Source organism: Somniosus microcephalus, chromosome 1, assembly GCF_052327205.1.
Source record: "Somniosus microcephalus isolate GS21.2 chromosome 1, FLI_Smic_1.0, whole genome shotgun sequence".
NCBI classification, from domain to species: Eukaryota; Metazoa; Chordata; class Chondrichthyes; order Squaliformes; family Somniosidae; genus Somniosus; species Somniosus microcephalus.
The window spans coordinates 431,226,494-431,246,174 of NC_140987.1; the positions used below are offsets into that span (position 1 = coordinate 431,226,494).

At 41.2% G+C, this 19,681-nt stretch overlaps 1 protein-coding gene across 1 annotated transcript in view; it reads left to right on the plus strand.

Moving 5' to 3' along the window:
- The window catches only part of LOC147125289 (insulin receptor substrate 2-A-like), a 65,317-nt gene extending 52,064 nt beyond the window's left edge, over positions 1–13,253 (plus strand). Inside the window, exon 2 of the mRNA XM_086000699.1 lies at positions 7,336–13,253. Within this exon, the coding sequence (XP_085856825.1) occupies positions 7,336–7,340 (5 nt within the window). The 3' untranslated portion in view covers positions 7,341–13,253. The remainder of the gene's footprint in view (positions 1–7,335) is intronic.
- The last annotated feature ends 6,428 nt before the right edge of the window (positions 13,254–19,681 follow it).

A 19,681-nucleotide genomic window follows, 5' to 3' on the forward strand; every position in this document is an offset into this window, starting at 1 on the left:
GTCCTAATGTCTTTTATGTGGCTCGGTGTCAAATTTTGTTAATGCTCCAGTGAAGCGCCTTGGAATGTTTTACTACGTTAAAGGGAGCTACATAAATGCAAGTTGTTTTTGTAAAGGCTCCCATCACACTATTTCAAAGAAGAGCAGGGGAGTTCTCTCCAGTGTCCTGGTCAATATTTATTCCTCAACCAACATCACTTTTAAAAAAAAAACCCAGATTATCTGGTCATTATCATATTACTGTTTGTGGGACCTTGATGTGTGCAAATTGTCTGCCGCATTTCCTATATTACAGCTGTTACTGCACTTCAAAAATACTTCCTTGGCTGGAAAGCACTTTGAGACGTCATGAAAGGCACTATTTAAATACAAGTTCTTTCCTTTTTCTCCCCTTTCCTTTCCCCCCCCCCTTACCTTTTGATCTCAAACCTACAGCCATGGGATTGTATGGGGAGTGTTGTTTAATGGTGCTGTAGATTGTGAACACTAGCTTCTGTTCAGTAAACAAAAGATTGCTGTTTCTTTATCCTCAAACTGGGCACAATTTCAGCCACTGCTCACCAGTGTCTGTTGGTAAACACGGTTTGTGGTTTTATAATAACACTTGTAAATTTGGTGACAAGATTAAAAGTCTTGGCTGTAATACAGAATATTAATAGAAAATAACAGTGTATATTACAAAACCTGTTTGCTTGAGGCAATAAACAAACGTTTTTCAGATCTAGGTTGCTGCCGTAACACTGAAACTAGTTCAGTAAAAATTAATCTGTGTAGTGAACTGTCAAATTTGCAGAGCCCTAATATTTCAAAGTGACATTTATTATCCTGGTTTTCTGAGTAGGACAATTCCTGCTTAAGCGCAGTATCATGTGCTATTATTTAGTCAATCTTTCCTGCCTTGCAGTAAATTGCTCCATAAAAACATCCTGTTTTACTGTGCATAATGTGTGGATTAGCCAGTTCAGCATCAACATGCCAGAATGTGAATTTACTACATTATAAGCCATTTTGTTTGCTGAACATGGAATGTTGAGGTCATGAACTTAATTCTGTTTTGTATTATATTTATAGTGAAATCTGGTTACTGTCATTATCATTTGTATAAACATGCAAGTCTAAGACTACTGCTATAGTGTGTTTCTTTTAACGACACTTGGGATGCATATCGCCCACTCCAAAAACAAATTGAACCAACAAAGAGATGGCTGGTGTGGGAAATGTAAATGTTGTACTGATGCATTAGGAGATGGGATTTGAGGTTGTGTTTGGAAAATACTTAATTCTGAATCTAGGGGCTAGATTTTCGGGGAGCTGTCAGGCGGGGTTTCAGGCGTGTGGGGGGAGGGAAATTCCTGACTTTGGGGGTCCCGACACCAACCCGCCCAAAACCCCGCCCCACTTAAGTTTCAGGGGCGGCGGGTACCCGCCCCGCACTGGGACCCGCCGAAACCAGGCGGGAAGGGATTAGTGCCAATTAACTACCTGTTAACAGGCAGTTTTTAGCCTAATCCCTATTTTGAGGGGTTTCGTGTGGGTTTCCCGATGGCTCCAAACCACGCCAGGTAGAGCAGGCGGGCCGTCGGGTTGAAGGAGTTGGAGGGGTCGCGATGTCGGCGCTCAGGTGAGTGATGGGTGCATGAGTGTAAAGGTAAGTGTGTTTGGTGTGTCTAAAGTGTGTAAAGAACTTTTACTTACCTTCACAGCCTTTCTTCCTGTAGCCGTCGGGAGCGCAGCACTCAGCCAGAACTGAAAGCTGAACGGCTGCGATCTGTCAAAAGTGACAGCCTTCAGCTTTTAGTGCTGCTGAGATTTCTAAATGAGTCTGCGCAGAAGGACTCATCTTAGAAATCAGACTGTCAGTGTTTGACAGCTTCAAACAGCTGTGAAACGCTGATATTTCATCTGTCAGAAATCTTGACAGATGAAATTTCAGTCTGTGACGTCACCTGTTGCCAGGTGGCCCTTAATTGGTCTGCTGAGCCCGCTGGGCGGGCTCAACAAGGTCAATCAAGGGAAAATCGCGCGGATTGGCCGGACGTCGAAGTAGGTGGGTCAGAAACCCGAAAGGGGAAGTTCCGCCTTCTTCCCGACAGGTTCGACAAAATCGACCCCTAGGTATCTAAACTGGAAAATGTTTACTCCACATTACTGATGCCCTCATCTTGAGGGAGTACCAACATTCACCAAAAAATGAGAGAGAAAAAGCAAATGACAGCCTTTTGCTCCTATCTGAAGAAGCTGGTGCAGCAATTAAAATATCCTTTGCGTTAGATATTTCTCGTGTTTCTGTCGGGTATTAAGAAACAACCCCCTACAGAATTTCAGTCTGACTTCTATATTCAGTACAAAGACACAGTCATAGCATATGTGTAAATGTGGATAATTCTGGAGTAAACGTAATACGCTTTGTACTTTGTCTGATTTGATACTTTTGACTGTTGAAAGACCATTTCAAAACGTGCAGAACTTTTCACATTCTTAACATTTGTAAATACAAGCATAACTTTAAAACTTGGGTGGGGGGGGAGTCTTTAAATTTAGTTATATAAATACTAATTTAATGTATGTATACTATGCTGCCCTTTGAATATTTGGAAGTGGATTCATGTCAAGTTATTTAACTCTACCATATCATGGGAATAAGAAAAAGCCTAACAGATGACTTGGTGATTTACTGAAGTAATGTTCAAAGAGGCCTGAAAATAACCGGTTGTTTTCTTCATGGGGAATGTTGCGTGGCAGAAAGTAAAATGTGTAATTTAGGGTTCTCGAGTATTTTGCAAATTTCCTTTAAATCCTAAAATTCTAAAAATAATATTACAATCTCAAAGTTTGATGATTGGGAGTTGTATAACTGCAGATTTTGCACCTGTTGAAAATGAGGTGTAAATCTGGTAGTTATAGACCAGTTAGCCTAGTGGATAAAGATGCATTTGTGCATTTTATGGATATCTGTGCTCACTTAAAGAGGTGAGGAGTAATCAGCATGTACCTGTATTTGGAAGTAACAGGTTGTGCCTCAGGTATACTGGAATTTTTAAGGAACTAATAAGTTAATGAGGGTAATCTAATTGGCACAAGCCTGGTTTTCAGAAGACATTTGATAAAAGTTCCATGCATGTACTTTGTAAAGAAGATTTATTTCTCATAGAATTGATGGCAAATTAGCTGATTAGATTGGGAGCTAGTGACTAGTGCAATTCCACAAGGCTCTGTTTTGGTACCCTGCTGTTCAAATTATTTGTAAATGATACGGAGAATAGCTCTTGTACTACTGTAACATACATTTACTGGTGATACAAACTGTATGGCCATGTAATAAGTATGAGGGAGGATGATTACATTCGAGGGGATCAGGACCAGTTAAGTGATGGACTGCAGAATTGAGATGGATTTTAGTGTAGATAAATTTATAGTTATGCTCGTTGGAAGGGAAACACAAAATGTGTACTTTGTGTTTTCTTCAGGAATGCTAATTACTCAGAAAATGCTGCTTGTACTTGGAATCGTACACCAGAAATAGAATTTTTAAATCTCAGTTTTTGTGATCTATTAAAGTAATGAAGAAAATTATAGTTCTTTTTGTAAAAAAAAAGAACTTGCACTTTTATAGTGCCTTTCACATCGTATATCGTCAAGATATCCCAAAATGTTTCAGTGCAATTGAAATACTTTTTTGAAGTATGGTCACTGTTTTGTATGCAAATATGGCAGCCAATTTCTGCATCGGGTCCCACAAACTGCAATGGCCTGGCCAGGAAATCGTTTTTGCTTGTATTGGCTAAAGGATGAATATTGGTCAGGACATCAGGAAATTCCCTGCACCTCTTCAAATAGTGCTGTAGGATCTTTTACATCCATCTAAATAGGGAAATGGGGCCTTGGTTTAACTTCTCACCTGAAAGACTGCACCCCTGACAGTACAACACTTCTTCAATACTGTACTGTCTCGAATATGTGCTCAAGTTCTGAATGTGTACTTCAACCCTCTTATAGTGGAATCATAAGTCAGTGTGCCTGTGTAGGGGGGAGATCATGCCTGACTAATCTCTTTTGAGGAAGCGATGACGCGAGTGTGGACTGTGGAAAGCACGATAATATGATATACATAGATTTCTAAAACTGTTACACACAGCAGGCCATTAGTTAAGCTCAACGCTGCGGGATTCAAAATAAATCTTGGGAATGAATAAGAATCCAACTGGAAGGTAGAAAACACTGAGTGCTTATAAGTGGAGTTATGTTGGGTTGGGGAAAGTATTGAGTGGGGTGCCTTAGGAATCACTGTTGGGACCACCTAAATTTTTTAATTTGCAAAATGATTTGGACTCAAACTGCAAATTTGCAGATGATGGTGTAATCAGGAGGCAGCCAATAAATATAAAATTAGTTAGACAACATATGTAAGTCAACAATATAATATAAGTATAAAGTACTTCATATAGGAAGAGTGGGTGACATGCACTCCTCGAGTGGTGTCAAAATAACGAAGGATGAATGTGAGAGACCTAGTACTTGATCTACTCGACGCTGAAACGGCTCGAATCAAAGAATGCAAATGACATTCCGTGTGGCTGTGACCATGGTGCACTGTCTCTCCTTTACTTACTTGACTTCCGTAGCCTTCGACACAGTCGACAACACCACCTGCCTGCATTGTCATATTTAGTGGAACTGTCCTCCCCATTTGGTTCCACCCTTGCCTAGTCAGTCGTAGCCAGAGAATCACCAGCAATTGCTTTTACATAGAAACATAGAAGATAGGAGCAGGAGTAGGCCATTCGGCCCCTCGAGCCTGCTCCGCCATTCAATGAGATCATGGCTGATCGTCCAAATTCAGTACCCTGTCCCTGCCTTCTCCCCATATCCCTTGATCCCCCTAGCCTTGAGAAATATATCCAACTCCTTCTTGAATATATTTAATGAATTGGCCTCTACTGCCTTCTTTGGTAGAGAATTCCACAGGTTCACCACTCTCTGGGTGAAGAAATTCCTCCTCATCTCTGTCCTAAATGGCTTACCCCTTATCCTTAGACTGTGACCCCTGGTTCTGGACTCCCCGACCATCGGGAACATCCTTCCAGCATCTAGTCTGTCTAGTCCTGCACTTGCTTCGGAATTCCTAAGGTTCTATCCTTGGCCCTCAACTCTTCCTTATCTACATGCTACCCCTGGCAACATCATCCAAAGACATGGGATTAACTTCCACATGTTCACTGGTGACATCCAGCCTCTTAACCACCTCTCTCAACCCTGCCGCTGCATCTGTGTTCTCAAACGACTTGTTCAACATTCAGTCTTGGATGAGCTGCAGTTTCTGCTGAGCCAGTGAAGGAGGTTTTAAGAGGGGTGGAGTGGGGTTTAAGCTGGGTCTTAATGGAGGAGAGGGAGGTGAAGAGGTTCAGGGAGGGAATTCAGAGCATAGAGTTTAGATGGCATGGCAGCCGGTGGTGTGGCAAAATGGAGGTTGCACAAGAGGTCAGAGTCAGAGAAATGCAGCGATCTGGAGGAGGTTACAGTAATGGGGTGGGAGGGCAAGGCCATGAAGGGATTTTAGCACACAAATGAGAATTTTAAATTTGACCTTCTCGAGGGCAACTAGGGCTGGGCTATAAATGCTGGCCTTGCCAGAGATACCAACATCCCATGGACAAATAAAAAAAAAAAAAATCATATGGGGACTGGGAGCCAATGTAGGTCAGCAAGGAAATGGGGTGATAGGTGAGTGGGACTTGGTACAGCGCAAGATATGGGAAGTTGTGTCATGGGTGAACTGAAGTGTATGGAGGCTTGAGGATGGGAGGCTGGCTGGGTGAGCATTGGAATAGTTGAGTCTCGAAGTAACGAGGGTATAGATGAGAGTTCCAAATAGGTGGGCAATATTATGGATGTGGAAATGCACAGTCGAAAGAGGATGTGGGATTGGCAGCTCCGCTCCGGATTGGATAGGACGCTAATGTTGCAAAGAGTCTGGTTCAACCGGAAACTGGCGGGGAGAGGAATGGAATCGGTGGGAAGGGTAGAAAATTTGCGGTAGGAGCCGAAGACTACTGCGTTGGTTTTCCCAATCTTTAATTGGGGGAAATTGTGGCTCATTCAAAACTGAACGTTGGACAAGCAACCTGACAACACATAGACAATGGAGGGGCTGAGAGAGGTGGTGGAGAGGTAATCATTCACGTGGAAGCTGACCTCCTCTTTGGAAGACATGGCCAAGGGGCAGCATGAGATGAGGAAAAGTTAGGGGGCAAGGATAGATCCTTGGGAGAATCCAGAGGTAATGATGCAGGAGCAGGAAGCCGGGCCACTGCTGGAGATGCTCTGGCTACAATCGGATAGGTAAGACTAATGTTTAGAGTAATTCTCAGAGTAAACTGTTCACAACTCATTGGTGCATATTGATCATGCCAGAGATGTCGTACAGTGCATTTAAAAACAAAAACATTCAAAAAGTGCTTGTAGCCCACCTCATGTGGCACTGAGCCAAACAGACCCACAAAGGTCCTGGGTTCAATTCTGGGTCTGTGCACTATTCATACTGCATGCAGCGCTGTGATTGACTTTAATATTCCAGTAGTGTATATCGGAGGAAAATCAGACCTGTCTTTCCCACTCTTGATCAGTACCTAGTGATCCCTGCCACAAGTGTGTTCATGTGGATGTTGAAATGAGGTCAGGATCACACTTGGCTTTGATGCCCGCCATGCTCAAGCAGTCGGCTGATAATCTCCAGTCTCCTGCATGAATGCTCAGATAAGATAGCAAAATGTTTCTGATCCCATAAAATCAAAGCACAAGTCACCACCATTAGGAAAGAACTGGGGGGAGAAACAACATTTTAGGATAGAAGTACAAACATGCTGTGCCAGGGAATAGCAGCTTGTTGGTTCCTAGTAACAGTCATGCAGAAAGAGAGTTATTCTAGGTCGCTATTGTGCACCACCTGGGTGACAGTTTCATAGCATGGGGAAAATATTTTATTCAAATAAAATTATTGAGTGTTGAAAAGTTTTGTTGCAAAAAAGAAAGTACTTTCTGTATATTTTAATGTAAAAGTGATGTTTTGCAAAAGCTTATTTGTGAGTACAAAATAGTGAACAGACTGCATTGTTTATTCTTCACTTACAATACAGCACTTTGTAACCAGTCACTTGGCCAGTTTTGAGTTGCAGCGGTGAATGTTAATCAGATGACTTGGTTTTCATGTCCTACCTGGAGTGAGTCTGATGCTCAAAACTAGACTGAAACCTTGAACTGAACGAGGCAGGGGGTTTGCTGCCATATGTACTTTTCAGTATTCTGTTTTTAACTACTTTAATTTTCTATTTTCTGCAGACTAAGTACACCGACGTGATTTAAATCCATGTCCACAGAGGAAAGGGTTGAGTGTACCTTTTCCCATGGTACCTACCATGCATTGTACAACCTGCTAGATGGACCTGGTACTGTTTGAAGCAGTCACCTTATTGCAAGAATATACACATACCTGCTGTTTTCCCGTGAGCACGAGTGGGGAAAAGTCGACACATGGATTTCAACAGGAACACAAATTGCTGCCTTTTTGGTACTTCCTTCAACAAAAAGACACTCTTCCTGCAAGTTTCAGCTGAGCAAAAAAAGAAAAAAAGAGCCATAGCTAATGTGAACCTATCTACTGAAATGTTTTAAATCCATTTGAATGTTAACAAGTAACAGTTAAATGTTCGTCATTTTTGCAATACACCTATTCACAAAAAAATACCTGCTAAAAATCTTCTTTAAAAATGTTCCCCAGTTCAAACACTAATGGGCTTTCTTTAACAAGTGCTAGAAGATAACCACAACTGATGTGGCTGCTACCCATCCATGGTGTCGTATGAAAAACATTTCTTACGTGGTTCGTAAGCCATGTTGCAATCACTTGTGGAACATCTTGTATGTTCCATGGCATCCTTAAGTATATTCTGTTTTACTATGCACCCAGATTTAAGTTATTTTGGAGGGGTAGCAGTTTTGGAAATTAATCCTTACAAAGCACTGGTGGGTTTTCTAAACCTTTGTTTAAGTTCATGCATTACACCTTTGGCCAACCAAGCTGGGGTAGTTCAGCAAATCCCTAAGGTATTACACAGCTTCTCAGACCAGCTGTACATAGTTCATTGCTTTCTTCTTCCCTGCTTTAACTTATGCTAGGTTTCAAAGCAGTCATGTTGCAACTCTTGTGTGGCCACCAGCCAAGTAGGCCAAATTGTTAAACCTTGTGAATATAGCATAGGCTGACCTGAAGTTCAAACTTTTTATGGGCAAGCTAACTTCTCCTTGAGGCCACAAACTACGAAAATATTTGTAAACCCATTTTAAACATTTTTTCAGGTATTTGATATGTTCACTGTCAGTTATGCCCCAGTGAATTTCATTTTACCAGGATACTTTTTTGTGTTTTTTAAAAGCTGCTTTATTTCACTTTAAAAGCTATGGTGTTGTTGATGGCTCTTGATCTGCATAGGCACTATGTAAATGCAAATGAAAATCCACTTTGTGTCCCCAACTGACGGAATTTACCCTTTCATGAATGTGCAGATTGTATTCTCCCAAAAGTCATTTATCACGGTGCATGATTTAAAAAAAACTGTCATTGACATTTACAGTATTCCTCGTAGCTGTCCTCTGTAGCGTTAATTAACTCTTTTGTGACTCACTGCCTTTGTAATATCACTGATATATCTCCATGTCCCCTTCTGCAGAGGGATTGATGCCAAATACAGCCATCAATAGTGATTTTTCTTTTCCATGTCCCTTGGTCCACTTTGCTCGCAGTACAGTTTTCTCATGTATTCAATTTGACCAGTCTGTGTGATTTTATTAATTTTGCTTTCCTTTTTTTGTCAGAACAGCAGCTAGTCATTTTTAAGGTGTGTTTCTTTTTCTTTTTACGTTGGGTGCAGTTTTGGACACCTTAAGCTGCAGAAAATGTTTCTACTATGTATAAAACTGAGAACTGTGAGAAGGCTTAAGCAATTAAAAAAATATGTATTTTGTGTAAAGGAATCATGCAACTTTAATTACTGGTGCATGATTCTAGGTTAGAGAAATACATTTTGGTTCCAGTTAAAATTGTGCCCAAATTTTATTGCAGCTCTCAAGTACTGCTTAAGAAAACACATCAGCAGTGCCTGCAATAAAGGTTATAATTGAAACAGAAGTTTAATGGACTACTCCGAAACACCAGTCACAAGAGATATGCAGTGCCCAATACAGAAAGTGCCACCTTTTAAAGTAATTGGTTATTCAAAAGGTACTAGGATGTCACCTAGATGGTCATAATATTCAAAATATTTTAAATCAGGTTGGTTAGGTCTATTTGGGTTGTTGACTAAAACACAAGTGATTTTCCTATCCTATCTATTCCTGAATCATTGAGTCATAGTGTTTATTTTTTATGGTACTGAGAGATCATGGACCATGGTGCTACCCTTCAGCAGTGTTGAACTATAGAAAGATATGAAATCCCCTGGCTGCTTTTAAAAGGTGCATTAACACTCATGTCTAAGTAATCAATGATTCCCCCCCCCCCACCTAAGTACAAATTAATGGGTATAGTATTCATTTCACTGGGCCTGTCTTATTCATAAATTCAGTGTTAGTATGTACACTAAAAATCATCCAGCTTTTTAATAAGTGTGGTTTCTGTAAAATGAAATAAGTATTTTCTATTGAATCCAACTAATCTAGGTCAGTTTCAGTGAGGGAATAGCCTGATACACACCAAAGCAGCATGTTTGTCCAGTTTGAAGGTGTTTGCATTGAAATCCTTGCCGTCACTAGGCTATTTTCATTTTAATTTACTGTTCAGCTATAAAGAAAGCTAGTCTTATTTGGAAGGGAAGGGCATATAGCGGGAGAGGAATGAGAGGGTGGCTGTCTCATGGCATAAGATGAATCCGTTTTCTATGCCATAAAGTTATAGGAGCCAAGTTTGCTCCTCATGTTCTTTATGCTCTTCGGTCCCCTACTTCCCCACCCAACTGCACTGGAGGTTTATGATCTTGCCATTGGATGTCTGGAAAGCTCAGGCCCTTCTAGAGGTAGGAATGGAATATTGGAAATGTGTGGACCCCTTTCACACGTTACTAGTACACAGAGTGTGCACATTACCTGTTTGCTTGCCCCCTCAAACTGAGAATACTATGTGGGATGGGGAGGCATTTTTTTTAAATTATGGGAGGGAACCATTTGGATGATTAGCAAAGGGTTAAGTAACTAGTTTGCATTATATCCACATACAGGAAATCGGCCATCTTGATTTGTTTACCTTATTACAGTATCATGCTGACTGTATTGATAGCCTAGGAATCTAACTTTCAGCAAATTCTCTACTGAGACAATTAACCATCTGGGGTACACTGTGTCGAGCCATGTTTCAGAATGCCCTTAAACAGACTTTACTGTGAGTAATACTCCTAAGTAACTATTAAGAGAAAATGGTTTCTTCAGCCAGTCAAATCTGGCATGACCATTTTCTGTTTGAACTAGACAAAATACTAAGTGTGTAGCCATTCTACAACATGTGCATTGCCCCCAGTTCCAGTACTCATTTTCTGTATTAAATATTTTTCACGTGGGGAAAAATGGTCCAAAAATACTTAACTCTATTATCATCTGCACTTTTTACAGTAATTACAATGACTTCCAATTAAAAGTTGCTCTACCAAGTTTTAGAACTTAAAGAGGAAGGCAGCTCTAGGAATGGAGGACCCAGTTTGCAAACTCTGGATCTTTATTATGTCCATTGGTTTAAAAGAAAATTTCCGTGTTTCTCTGTGATGCCTTGTATCTCTTTCATTTCATTGAAACTAGCAGACCAGAGTGATTTAAGCCAAGGAGGGATGCTTTTTGAGCATCTATTTCCTAATACTGATGTTTTCATGATCTGTCAGTTTTAGACTGATCACTACCATTCCAATCTTTTACGACCAGGGGTGGTGGTAGTGGTCTGAAAGCAGATTGATTGCAATAACTTCTCCATCAGGAAACCGAGATATTTCAAGGCAATCTCCATGGCTTGTGTCACCCAGCCTGTCCACGCCATTGTTTTAAGTCCACAACCAAGGAAATGGAAAGAAAAATCACATGCTGGAAATCTCAGATAAAAACAACAACGCTAGTAAAGAAACCGTGTTTTGCACCTTGGGCACAACTAGAAATAATAACTTAATTAGCTAGCACTTGCCTTCTCCTTTAAGCCTCAACCAACCACCAAGAATGTTGTAGTAAAGGTGATGCACATTACTAAGGATTTTATATTCTAAACATATAGTAAAAAATAATGTCACCGACCTTTAATTGAACAGTTCAGATGGCACCATAACTGAGAAATTCCAGTGAATGTCAGCAGTACCCGAAGACTTGTTTACTTCCTTAAATTCCTTGTTGCTTATGATGTATGTACTGAATAATTTTAAGTCACTGTGTGATGAGACTGCATGGTAGAAGCAGAGCTATGTCAGTGGAAAGGTAATAAGGGTGGTTACAGTAATTATGAAGTGGAAAAATAGTATGTTGCATTGTGCAACAAAGTTAATCATTATTTTCTCTGGCATCAGATTACTGGTAAACTTTACAATGTATATTCTGATTGGAACAAAAAACGGTACTAGACCTGTACGAGGAGAGTGTGGTTCCATAGCTTGTACCAGTGACTGCCGATTGCACCAGTATAACAAAGGTATGAATGCTACATGCTGGCTTTGTACCACAGACAGTACTATGTGGATTGTAATAGGTACGAGTTCTAGATACTGACCCATCCCAATGAGAGTGCTATGTGGTTCAGTGATTATTATAAACACCAGATACTGCATGAATCTGGAATAATAGAGATAGGAATACCATTCTGTTAGATCTATACTGGCAAAAAAAATTGGGGGGGGTGGTGCGTGGGGTTCATAGCTACACATCCACTAAGACCACTATAGTTCTAACTTGAGGGGTTTTGAATTATATACAGTTTCTTGAATTTAGTATAGCTAGAGGTAATATACCAGTACCAGTGGGTACTGAATGAAAAATGTAGCAGATCTAATTGGACTGGTACATTTTGGTACTAATGTTTATTTTTTTATGAGTTCTTTTTGATGGTTATGAAATAGTCAACATACGCTGAGAAAGGAATACCAGCATCATCATGATAATAAATCAAATGCCCAAATCCTGAAAGCTACTAGTGCACGAAACTGAGCACTGATGACCTGCGTGCTGATTTTATACAGTAACCTCAAAGCCAACTTGTGGCTAAATAGGTATGGCATATACAAGATGCAATTTTTTTTCCTTGGTCTACTTGTAGCTTATAGAGTTAACTAAATTATTCAGTATTGTGCTGGAAAGCTATTTCCGGATAAGGATTTACATATCACTTGATAGGTACGGAAGAAATAATTTCTAAAAATTGTTAGTGGTGGAAAGCAACATAAAAGCAAATGAGGGCAGGTACCTGCTTCCGTGTGAAAGGAAAGGTATAAGTGATGAAGTTAGTCATTTGCAGGTTTCATCAAAATCTGGTCACTTTTTCCTCCTTTTCTCAGAACACAGGTACTGACCAATCATTTTTGTGCATCAAAAGGCTACTCCTTGCCGTCTTTTCCATTGTGGTTGGAAATTGCACAAATCCTGGAAGAGGGTGGTGGGGTGGTGGTGGTGGAGTGGAGTGAAGTACAGTTCTCTTGTTAAAATCACCAGAATCATTATTTAAAAGTGATTGTTCCAAGTTACTGTAATGGGTTATATAAATGCACTTAATTTTTTTTTAAATCAAATAATTATGAACCGTTGGGGGATGGGGCTGGAGAGGGAGAATTGCTTAAGGTCCTTTTCACCGTGGCATGCACAGGTACCTTCCCTCCTCTTTACATGCAAAATAAAAGTTGCATCTTCCAGACAATAGTATGCTGCTGTATAATAAAAGAAAACAAAGATGGAGCAATTGTATTCCTTCTGTAAATTAATTTGACAAATGGACATAGTTTTTTTTGGCTGTACAGAAAAGCAGACGGTTGATACTCTATATATTGCTATTCCTGCACCACACACACAACAGAAGGTTAAAAATATCTAACTTTATCTTGCTGTGTCTTCCACTGTAAATATTGTTTAGCAGTTTAATGTTAATCCACCATGTCTGTGAATGGGAGACTGGCTTAGAGTTCTGTATAGTGTTTATATTTATCACAAATGCTTTCCATAGAGCTACATGCAATAAAATTGTGTTCATGTTATTGCTTACATCTCGTGTAATTTACTACTTTACTATTTTTAATTGTTTTCCTTTTCACAAGTTCTGGGGTTGAGCAGGCGGGCAGATGATCTGTTCTCGTGCCTCTCTTGATCTGATTTCTGGTCGGCTTTTCAATTTGTGCAATAGCAGCTCCGGACAATCTTCTTTCTGCCCTGGTCAATTATTAATATCCTTTTCTACTTACTTCATGGCAAAAGCCTCTCTACCTCTGACGTGACAAAACTCTCATTTTATAATACTACAGTGCAAAGCTTTGAAGCATCAGCACACAACATGCCAGTGGGGGATCTTCTCATTTGGCTCAGCACTGAAGTACTGATTCATTTCAGGTGCCCTGTAGCAAAGTGATGGACGCACACCTGCTCTGTTGTTTGTTCAATAGGTAATGTTTGGTGAATAAACTGGCTCAGTTGGGGGATGGAGAAAACACTTTGTCGATGTGTAGAAAGTGATGTGTAGAAATTATTGTAGTTGACCCAACTCAGCACAGTCTTGCATAAGAAAATGTCACGTATTTCAAAACCTATTCCCTCAATACCTTATTAACTTCTTGTTAAAAGAAAAAGTACACTTTTTAAAATTTACCACAAGGGGGTAATGCTCACGTTCGTTACGTTGGACAGTTTCCCTTCCTTACTACTTTGTCACGATACCTTCTGCCCCAGTTTTTGCTCAACCAGCCTTTCACCTCCACCTTTTGAGCAAAACCTTCACCATCTTCCATTTCCCCCTGATATAGTCCCCATCTTCATTCTCCCTCTCTCCCCCCCACCCCCAAGTCCAAGAGGCGCAAATTTGAGCACACCTGGCGCAAAACTGGCTTGGCTATCCATTGTCATCACACCTCACCGGCACCAGTTCTCTAAAGATGGAACATTCAAGCATTAATACGTAATGCCTAGCTTAAGTGCCACAATACAGAGTACGCAGTAACCATTTTATAGTAGAAAATTCCTATTCATGTCTGTTATTTGGGATCACAATGGGTGGCAGCAGTACAAATGACTGCTCTGCAGAGGTGATTAAATACAGATTCAACTTTATTTTACATGTAAAGCACTACCAAAGGGTTAAAACAATTCGCACTAAACATTTATAAAATTGATTAGAAGCACATCTTGTACTGCATGTAATTTTGTTATAGTGTACCACTTGTGTTTATGAAACTTTATAATACCATGTCATTTCTCCTTGGCTCATAGGAGAAGTCATAGTAACAACATGTTATCTAACAACCTCTGTTACCAACAGGGATCTGATGTCATTTCCTATGGAGACATACATTTTTATTTGTTTCAGCGCGAGAAACAGGGTGAGGACTGGCCTCAAACGTTCTGGCAAAACTGAAGTTGCAACATCCCTTTTTTGTTGGCTCCCACAAACAGCAATCGAAAAAACATGTTACAAAATCGCCAGTTTGCTGACATAAGCCGTTACAAGCAGATCAGACTGCAGCTATTGCAAACATTGTATTGCTCCTGCACCAACAATTTCCATTTTCTCTTTATTTTTCCCACTCCGATTTTTTTAAAATTTTCCATTTCTTTATATCCTATTCTTTACATGACGCCACCTGAGACTGTGGTATACTATCCCTCTTCATCCTTCTCGACCTGTGCAGCCTTTGACACGGTTGAAACACCATCGTCCTCCAACACTTCTCTGCTGTGCAGCTGGGACTGACTGCCTTGCCTGGTTCCATTCCTATCTATCCAGTTGTAGCCGGAGAATCTCCTGCAATGGCTTCTCTTCCTGCTCTCGCACCGTTACATCTGGAGTCCCTGGCCGCCTCCTATTTCTCATCTACATGCTGCACCTTGGCGACATTATCTGAAAACACAACGACCCAGATTTTGCAGTGGGTAATGACGGCGAGCTGTCAGCGTTCACCATCATTACTCTTCTGAAAGTGACTTAAGGATTTAGCGCATTCGCAGCTAAACGCATAATTCCTGAAGTTGCAGTCAGTCATTCGCTGCTTCGACACAGGCTACGCTGCATTGCATTGCCGCCGACTACAAATTACGGGCTAACGTCAGGTTCCGCATGTACGCTGACTACACCCAACTCTACCTTACACCACCTCTCGACCCCTCCACTGCCTCTGATTTGTCATGCTGCTTGTCCGACATCCAGTATTGGATGAGCAGAAATTTCCTCTAATTAAATATTGGGATAACCAAAGCCATTGTCTTCAGTCCTCGCCACAAACGCCGTTCCCTATCCACCAACTTCAACCCACTCCTAGCCCTTTGAGGCTGAACCAGATTGTTCGCAACCATAGCGCCCTATTTGATCCTGAGCTGAGTTTCTGGCCTCATATTCTCTGTCTCACCAAGACTGTCTGCTTTCACCTCTAATATTGCCCGTCTCTGCCCCTGCCTCAGCTCATCTGCTGCTGAAACATTCACCCATGCCTTTGTTACCTCAAGACCTGACTATTCCAATGCTCAGCTAACCAGCCTCTCACCTTGCACCCTCCGTAAACGTGAGTTCATCCAAAACTCTGCTGCCTGTATCCTAATTCTCACTAAGTCCCATTCACCCATCACCCCTGTACTCGCTGACCTACATTGGTTCCCAGCCCGGCAACGCCTCGATTTTAAAATTCTCATCCTTGTTTTCCAATCCCTCCATGGCCTTGCCCCTCCCTATCTCTGTAACCTCCTCCTGTCCAACAACCCTCCGAGATCTCTGCGCTCCTCCAATTCTGGCCTCTTGAGCATCCCTGATTTCTCCGCTCCATCATTGGTGGCTGTGCCTTCAACTGCCTAGGCGCTTTGGAATTTCCTCCTTAATCCTCTCAACCTCTCCTCCTTTAAGAAACTCCTTAAAACCTACCTCTTTGACCAAGCTTTTGGTCACCTATCCTAATATATCCTTGTGTGGCTCGGTGTCAAATTTTGTTTGATAACACTCCTGTGAAGCGCCTTGGGACATTTTACTACGTTAAAGCTGCTATATAAACAAGCTGTTTACCTCTTCCATGCCATGCACAGTATTGGGGGAATTAATGTATATCCCAATGCTACCTAGGTGTGCTGTATGTGATGCCACAAGGTGAATTGAAATTCCCATTTTCACCATATTCTAACTTCCTGTAGAAGAGAATCAATTGGATGAGATCAGGAACATACACACTTGAAGCTTGCAGATTCAAGCTTACACTTTATGGCATAGTGAGTTAGAGCAGCAACTCCTGACTGCCTCCCTGTTTTTAAGTGTCACTATATTGGGGGAAGAGGGAGAAATAATTACTTTTCAATATAAAGTACTTTCCTCAGGGATGCTGTCTTCAATTTTCTTTTAGTTTTAAACCCTCCTGTGTCAAAAATGCTGACTTGTAGAATATGATCCCACGGTTGCTGGAAGCCTGGACTGTCCAATATTTATGCATGAGGCTAGACAGTGAGTAGCTAGCAAGCTATTTGACAGCAGAAGTCAGCAATTAAGCCAGATCCTATCCTCAGTTGATGCTTAGACATACCCACTTTTTCAGCAGAGACACTAGATAGTGATGAAGATTGGGAACCTTGGCTGATTTTTTTTCCATTTCCTAGCAGTAGGGCATTGAGCTCAGTCGAAGCAAGCCTAGTGCCATCTGGTTGAATCTGTTAACTCAGCACAAATAAGGGAATGAACCTGGGATCTTCCTAGTCTATACAGCTCAGTTCAATTCCCATTTTCCATTGAGCTGTTGGGGAGGAAAGTATCTTTATTTTAAAAAATTGTTTGCCTTTTCTCTGGCCCAAGATGAGATACTCTTTGTTACGCCTATCAAAAACTATATTGTGGAGTCCTGTCAAATTGGGTACCTCGACAGGAAAACACAATCGCTGTGTGACATCCTGACTTGTACATATATCACCATTCCTTCATAGCCGCTGGGTGAAAACCCTAGAACTCCCTACCTAACAGCACTACATTGACTTCAGCGGTTCAAGAAGGCGACTCACCACCACCTTCTCGAGGGCAACTAGGGATGGGCAATGAATGCTTGCTAACGACGGCAAGACCCCAAGAATTAATTTTTAAAAAGTTTTTTGTGAGTTTGTCTTTGGGCAGCTCTCGTGATGCTGATTTATGAGGTTGTGGACTTGTTCCAATGGGAATTTCATATAACAGAGGGTGAAAATGTCTAATTGTTTCTGCATTGTAGCTACCCTGTAATGCATTTGAAAGCTTCTTTGTGGGTGACCTGTGGTAGGAAGAATACTTTCCACTTAATATTCTGCCCTCTTCCTCACTTTAATGTTTGCCTTTACAATGATACAGAAGAAAATTACATTTAACAAAATAATTTGATGAAAAATGAGGTCCAAATGCAGTAAAGATGCAAAGGAAGCACAGCAATGAGATTAATCTTACTCACACTGTTGCAAAATTTTTTAATGTAGTCACGAGTTAGATATGGAGTTGGATTTTAAGAGATATTTTTGTCCATTTTCTTCAGAGAAACGGAATTTTGTGTTTCCAACAAGAGAAATTAGGGATAGCATAAGATCCAAGGAGAGGACATATAATTTGGCCAGAAAAAGCCTGAGGATTGGGAGCAGTTTAGGATTCAGCAAAGGAGGACAAAGGGATTAATTAAGAGGGGGAAATAGATTGAGAGTAAGCTTGCAGGGAACATAAAAACTGACTGTAAAAGCTTCTATAGATATGTGAAGAGAAAAAGATTGGTGAAGTCAAGCGTAGGTCCCTTACAGTCAGAATCAGGGGAATTTATAATGGGGAACAAAGAAATGGCTAACCAATTAAATACATACTTTGCTTCTGTCTTCACAAAGGAGGACACAAATAACCTTCCAGAGATGTCGGGGAACATAGGGTCTAATGAGAGGGAGGAATTGAATGAAATCAATATTTGTAGGGAAATGGTGTTAGGGAAATTGACAGGATTGAAGGCCGATAAATCCCCAGGGGCTGATGATCTACATCCTAGGGTACTTAAGGAAGTGGCCCTAGAAATAGTAGATGCATTGCTGGTCATCTTCCAAAATTCTATAGACTCTGGAACAGTTCCCCTGGATTGGAAGATAGCTAATGTAACCCCACTATTAAAAAAAGGTGGTAGAGAAAAAGGGGAATTATAGACTGGTAAGTCTGACATCGGTAGTGGGGAAAATGCTAGAGTCCGTTATAAAAGATGTAATATCAGAGCACTTGGAAAACAGTGACAGGATCGGACAAGTCAACATGGATTTACAAAAGGTAAATCATGCTTGACTAATCGACTGGAATTTTTTGAGGATGTAACTGGTAGAATAGATAAGGGAGAACCAGTGGATGTGGTGTATTTGGACTTTCAGAAGGCTTTCGATAAGGTCCCGCATAAGAGATTAGTGTGCAAAGTTAAAGCACACGGGATTGGGGGTAAGGTAGTGTCTTGGATAGAGAACTGGTTGGCAGACAGGAAGCAGAGTTGGAATAAATGGGTCTTTTTCCGAGTGGCAGGCAGTGACTAGTGGGGTACCGCAGGGACTGGTGCTAGGACCCCAGCTAGTCACAATATATATAAATGATCTAGACGAGGGAACTAGATGTAATATCTCCAAGTTTGCAGATGACACAAAGCTGGGTGGGCGTGTGTGCTGTGAGGAGGATGCCGAGAAACTCCAGTATGATTTGGACAGGTTGGGTGATTGGGCAGATGCATGACAGATGCAGTATAATGTGGATAAATGCGAGGTTGTCCACTTTGGTGGCAAAAACAGGAAGGCAGATTATTATCTGAACGGCAATAGATTGGGAGAAGAGGAAGTGCAACGAGACCTGGGTGTCCTTGTACACCAGTCGCTGAAGCATGCAGGTGCAGCAGGTGGTTAAGAAGGCAAATGGTATTTTGGCCTTCAAGCGAGAGGTTTGAGTACAGGAATGAGGATGTCTTGCTGCAGTTGTACAGGGCCTTGGTGAGACCATACCTTGAGTATTGTGTGCAGTTTTGGTCGCCTTATCTGAGGAAGGATGTTCTTGCCATGGAGAGAGTGCAGCGAAGATTCACCAGACTGATGCCTGGGATGGCAGGAATGACGTATGAGGAGAGATTGGGTCGATTAGGCTTATATTCACTAGAGTTTAGAAGAATGAGAGGGGATCTCATTGAAACTTATAAAATTCTAACAGGACTAGACAGACTAGATGCAGGAAGGATGTTCCCAATGGCGGGTGAGTCCAGAACCAGGGGTCACAGTCTAAGGATAAGGGGTAAGCCATTTAGGACTGAGATGAGAAGGAATTTCTTCACCCAGAGAGTGGTGAACCTGTGGAATTCTCTATCACACAAGGCAGTTGAGGCCAATTCATTAAATATATTCAAGAAAGAGTTCGATATATTTCTTAAGGCTGAAGGGATCAAGGGATATGGGGAGAAAGCAGGGACAGGGTACTGAATCTGGATGATCAGCC